The sequence below is a fragment of the Tyto alba genome, unplaced genomic scaffold (genome assembly GCF_018691265.1).
Source record: "Tyto alba isolate M040663 unplaced genomic scaffold, T.alba_DEE_v4.0 Super-Scaffold_2, whole genome shotgun sequence".
Classification (NCBI taxonomy): domain Eukaryota; kingdom Metazoa; phylum Chordata; class Aves; order Strigiformes; family Tytonidae; genus Tyto; species Tyto alba.
The window spans coordinates 46,228,569-46,233,565 of record NW_024881282.1 but is presented as its reverse complement, the minus strand read 5'-3'; the positions used below and the strand labels follow the sequence as shown (position 1 = coordinate 46,233,565).

Below are 4,997 nucleotides of genomic sequence, written 5' to 3'. Positions count from 1 at the left end.
ATGGAGGTGATGGACAGCTGCCAGTTCTCCCCGTCCGAGCTCTTCTATGACAGCTCCTGCCTCTCCTCCCCGGAGGGCGAGTTCCCCGAGGATTTTGAGCCCAGGGACCTGCCTTCCTTCGGCGCCCACGAACCCCCCGAGCCCGCCTGCTCCGAGGAAGAGGAGCATGTCCGAGCTCCCACTGGCCACCACCAGGCCGGCCACTGCCTCATGTGGGCTTGCAAAGCCTGCAAGAGAAAATCCACCACAATGGACCGGCGGAAGGCGGCCACCATGAGGGAGAGGAGGAGGCTGAAGAAAGTCAACCAGGCTTTTGAGACCCTGAAGAGATGCACCACTGCCAACCCCAACCAAAGACTCCCCAAAGTAGAGATCCTGAGAAACGCCATCAGATACATCGAGAGCCTCCAGGAGCTTTTGAGGGAACAGGTAGAAAACTACTATCACCTGCCGGGACAGAGCTGCTCCGAGCCGACCAGTCCCACTTCCAGCTGCTCCGATGGCATGGTAAGAGAGGGGCAGGAACGATGGGGCTGTGGGGACCCCACGAAGGCCCGCGGACAGGTCCCCTTCGTCCCAGCGTCGTGGGACCGGCCCCTTGGGTGCGGGACGGGCTGAACGCGGCCGGATATAGGAAATGGCTCCCGGTTGGCGTTAGAACAGGCCCCTTCTCAGATGTGACTGAGCTCAGATTAACTGTGCATTTTAGCCCATGCACACGGGCTTCCCAGGAGTGCACGGGGGGGGACTGTAACGCTCCCAGAGGGCACCCAGCCCCCGGGGGGTCGTTCTTTCCCCCCCCCCCGGCCCGCACCCCCAGTTTAGCGCGGTGCAGCAGAGGGGGAAGGCGGGGGGTGGGGGGGCAGAGGGAGGAAGGCGCTGCCCCTCCTCCCCCCGGCAGGCGCTGGGGCTCCCTCCCCGCCGGGCTTTAAGGCCCTTTCCCTCCGGGGGGAGCGTCCCGCTGGCCCCCGGGGTGGGGGCGGCCGGGCCGGCACTGGCCCCTCGCTGTCTTGCAGGCCGACTGCGGCAGCCCCGTCTGGTCGGCGAGAGGCAGCAGCTTCGACGCCGTCTATTGCTCCGAGATGGCCCACGGTAAGCCCGTCCCGCGGGGAGGTGGAGGCGGGAGGCCGTGGGGTGGGGGGGAGCGGGAGGGGGGCGCCCCGCTCCCCTCGGCACTTGGGGAGGGGAGCGCGGCACCCCGCGGTAACGCAGTGCCGTCCGTCCGTCCATCCGCCCGTCCGTCCCCCCACGCCGCAGGGTTTGCCGCCGAGCAGAGCAGCGCCCTGTCCAGCCTGGACTGCCTCTCCAGCATCGTGGACCGCCTCTCCCCGGCGGAGGAGCCGGGGCTGCCCCTCCGCGACGCCGATTCCCTCTCGCCCCCCGCCAGCATCGACTCGGGGCCGGGGACGCCCGGGACGCCGCCGCCCCGACGGACCTACCAGGCGCTATGAGGAACCCGGGGAGGGGGGGGGGGACACGACACACCGGCACCCCGTTCCTCCCGCTGCCCTCCCGCCCGGGGTCACCCCACTCGCCCAGCCCCGTCCTGCAAACCCTTCTCGGGCGAGAGGGGCAGCCCCAGCGCCGCTCGGCCCGCAGCCTCCCTCGGGGCTGGGGGGGGGCAAAGCGCCCCGCCGGGCCCCGGCCCGGGGTCCCCCCCCGGGGCTCGGGACAGACGCGCAACCCTGGAAACCCTGCTGCAAATAAAACGTGCTGTGAGAGAGCTCTCTGGCCTGCTGGTTCTTTAAGGACGTTCCCAGGTATTGGGGAGGGCTGTGACACTCAGCTGTGGGGTGACCACCACCGTCCGTGTCCGGCCCCAGCCCAAATTCGGTCACTCCCAGCTCCTGCCCGTGTGGGGACGTGCCCCGTCACAGCAGTCGTGGGCCGGGAGATGGAGTGTCTTGCTGGGCTGGGGCCTTGGGGCTTGCTTCTACCACCACCAGCGGGTATTATTCTGAGACGGCTCGTGGAAGAACAAAAATGTGGAGGGTCAAATTCTGTCTCCATTCCTGTCCTGCTATGGGCAAAGTTTCCTTTATTTTCTGCAAGAGTAAAAGTAATATTTCATAGTCATCTTCCTGGTTTTTCTATTTTCTCCCCACCCCTGCCTCCAGCAAAGTCCTTGTTTCTTTCCCTGGGTGTGAAGGCTGAACGTGTATTCCAGGATTTGGGCCTGAAATTGCATGGTGGCTCTCCTCTGCAGAACAACTGTATGACCTAGCTCTGATACCCTGCCGGAGAATTTCACTCTCTGTTACTCTCAGTGCTCTGGCAGAGACAAATTTAGTGAAGTTAGTAAGAACAAACCACAAGTATCTCTTTCACAATCCACAAGGTACATTTCACAATATTCAGAAAGCAATATAGATCTCTTTGCTCCTAATGACTTTGGTCCCACCATCCAGGGTGAAAATTCATTACTCTATTCACACGGGTCTAGAAATAGGTTAAGTCTTGATAAGTTAACAAGTATTTCCTTCCAGGCACTAAATCTAAGTCTTTCTACCACAAAAAATTTCCAGTCCTTTGCACTGCTCTAGTTGTAACACAAAACTTTTCTAGCCCCCTCCAAAAAGAGAGAGATAAGATGGAGAGATGGGCTTCTTCAGCGCATCCAGAAATGTCTCCTATGCTAAACACTCAGAGTGGGAAAGGATATATACCTCACTAGTGTGGGACAAGGACATATTTGCCATTTGTGTTTATGTTGTTAGCGCTGGGTGGCCGAGAGGACTGGAAGTGGTATTTCACCTCTGATAAATCTTTCACTTGAACCCAGCCCAGCTTAGTCATGTCACCAGAAGTTACCACCTGACTGGTCTTTGGCAGCATCTCTGAACTGAGGATGAAGGAAGCCAAGCTTAGGGCTGGCCCCGTCCTCGCAGCACACCGAGGGGCTGCATCCTCCCCCCAAAGTTTGGCTACAGGGAAAGTGAGGTGGCACGTCCCTGCCTGAGCTGCTGGGCTGGGCAGCAGGCGGCTGTGATCCTGAGGCAGGGCAAGGCCAGCCTGCCCCCTCCTGCACGCCTTCCCTCAAAATCACTTTCCGCCCTTGCTATGTAACCTTGAGGTAAGTGTTTTCTTTCCCGCAGAGTAATTCAGGAGGAGCCTTTTACAGAATGGGCTTTCTGTGTGTATAGATAGGTCCCAAGTAATCACTGAGTAGGAAAAGCGGTTTGAAAACTCTGGATTGAGGTTGTACAGAGGTACAAACACAGTATTCACACACTCTTGTCACTACAGATGCTTCGAGTATGCAAGTGCCTTAACGCAAACACAGTCTTTCTTGGTTCTGAGCGATCCCTTCCTGAGCCTGCTGTTTGTAGAAATCCTTATGCAAGGCAGTGACCGTCACTGGTTTTATTCACAGTTTCTCAGACATCGCTGCAGCGCTCGCTCCTCTCAACCAAAGTACCGTCCCAAGGACACTGCTTATGGCCAGGGTCTAATGCATTCATTTTAAATGATGGTTTAAAATGAGCTAAGATGGAGAACTTTCAGCATTTCATTCTGCACTGTGCTGACCTTGGCAAGCGATCGCCTGTGAAGTATGCAGAGCAACACTAGCAAATCACATGTTGGTAATGTACACCTCTCTTTGGCTGGCAGACATTTTAGGAGTTGCAAAAAGGTCAATACATCTGAGAAGTAGCTTTTCAGAGAGTGAGGAGAAGTATCCCGTCTGTGGGATGTTTGTCCACAGCTTCCTCAGTCCTACTAGACTAGATTACAATCTGAGGGTTTTGTTATACACACCACTAAAACAAACTCTTAATTGCAGGACATCTATAAACAAAGATCTTATGAGCCGAAATGTGCTGTAATCCTTGGAAGGAGTGGAAGTGAAACCACCTTTAGCCCATGGATTGGAAAAAACGAGAAGAGGCTGCTATCTTGGGAGTTACACTGTTGTGGCCAGATTTTGCATATTCAATAATAATAAAAGAAAGATTTTTATTCTGTGTGAAACACGTTCATTCATGGCTGTGCCCACGAATACATAAGAAGATGATGGTCTGGAAAACCTGAGCTCCATGCATGTATGGAGCATGCAGGGATCCTGCAGGCAGGCAGGCAGGTGGAGGGAGGCCTCATGGTGTCAGAATAACGTAACACAGAAGCTGCACATTTTCTGACTGTCACTCACTACAATGAAGGGCATAATTCTGTGCAGTTTTAAAAACAACATTAATTTTTTATTTTCATTTTACCTCTGAAAATCATGCTTTTTGGCTTATACTCTGAATGAGGGAGGCAGCCGTGCTTTTGTGTGTGTGTGTGTGTCTGTGAAGAGCTTCTTGTATCTTTTATCTTTCATTAAGAAACCAAGCAGAGATCTTCAATGAAATACCTATTTTAATCTCAGATCAAAATGCTGCACTACAAAACTAACGTGGGAACCCAGCAAAGGTCTCTTAAGTATAACATCAGGAAAATTTTGACTCAAGGAAATAAAACATCTAAGGTGTAGTTTGTAAAACAGATTTCATTGCAGTGTTTTTAGTCACTTCTATCTTTTTATAACGCAGATCATTTGAGTTTGTGTGTTGACTCTAGACAGGAAAAATCCTGCTTACTTTATGCTTGCATAAAGTGGCTTGTGTGGAAAAACACTCATTTTCCCTGTAGGAAAAGATCAACATATTTCTTCTCCTGTGGTAAGGCTTAAAAGTGATAAACTTTTAGCAATTAGTTCTTGGAGGATGAAAGGGACTTAATTCATATTGTTTGTCAAAATATGCCTAGGGACACCCCTAATTCATGGCTGCATTTCAGGGGAAATCCAGTATCCTCGCCTTCCCAGCTCAGCCTGCCTGTCAGGAGCAGTCAGACTTAGCCACAGCCGGCAGCTGACTTCTCCCCACCCCAGACCTGCTCCCTCCCCTTCTCCTCCTCTGCAAAGCCCATGACTCTCTGATCGCTTCTCCTTACTCCTCTCAGCTGCACCTTGGCGTCCCGCAGGAGGACCCACAGCTGGCCAGTTGATGACTGCT

The 4,997-nt window shown here is 54.0% G+C and overlaps 1 protein-coding gene across 1 annotated transcript; it reads left to right on the top strand.

Moving 5' to 3' along the window:
• Positions 1-1,499, top strand: MYF5 (myogenic factor 5). The gene is made up of 3 exons (XM_042792784.1): positions 1-507; positions 1,017-1,092; positions 1,258-1,499. Exons 1-3 carry the CDS (start codon positions 1-3, stop codon positions 1,449-1,451), a joined length of 777 nt encoding a protein of 258 aa, XP_042648718.1. The 3' UTR covers positions 1,452-1,499.
• The last annotated feature ends 3,498 nt before the right edge of the window (positions 1,500-4,997 follow it).

Bases quoted from the DNA above. Each gene is read 5' to 3' on its own strand.
- MYF5 (XM_042792784.1), top strand. From the start codon at position 1: ATGGAGGTGATGGACAGCTGCCAGTTCTCCCCGTCCGAGCTCTTCTAT. The intron at 508-1,016 runs GTAAGAGAGGGG...GCTGTCTTGCAG, and splicing joins CCAGCTGCTCCGATGGCATG to GCCGACTGCGGCAGCCCCGT. The intron at 1,093-1,257 runs GTAAGCCCGTCC...CCCACGCCGCAG, and splicing joins TTGCTCCGAGATGGCCCACG to GGTTTGCCGCCGAGCAGAGC.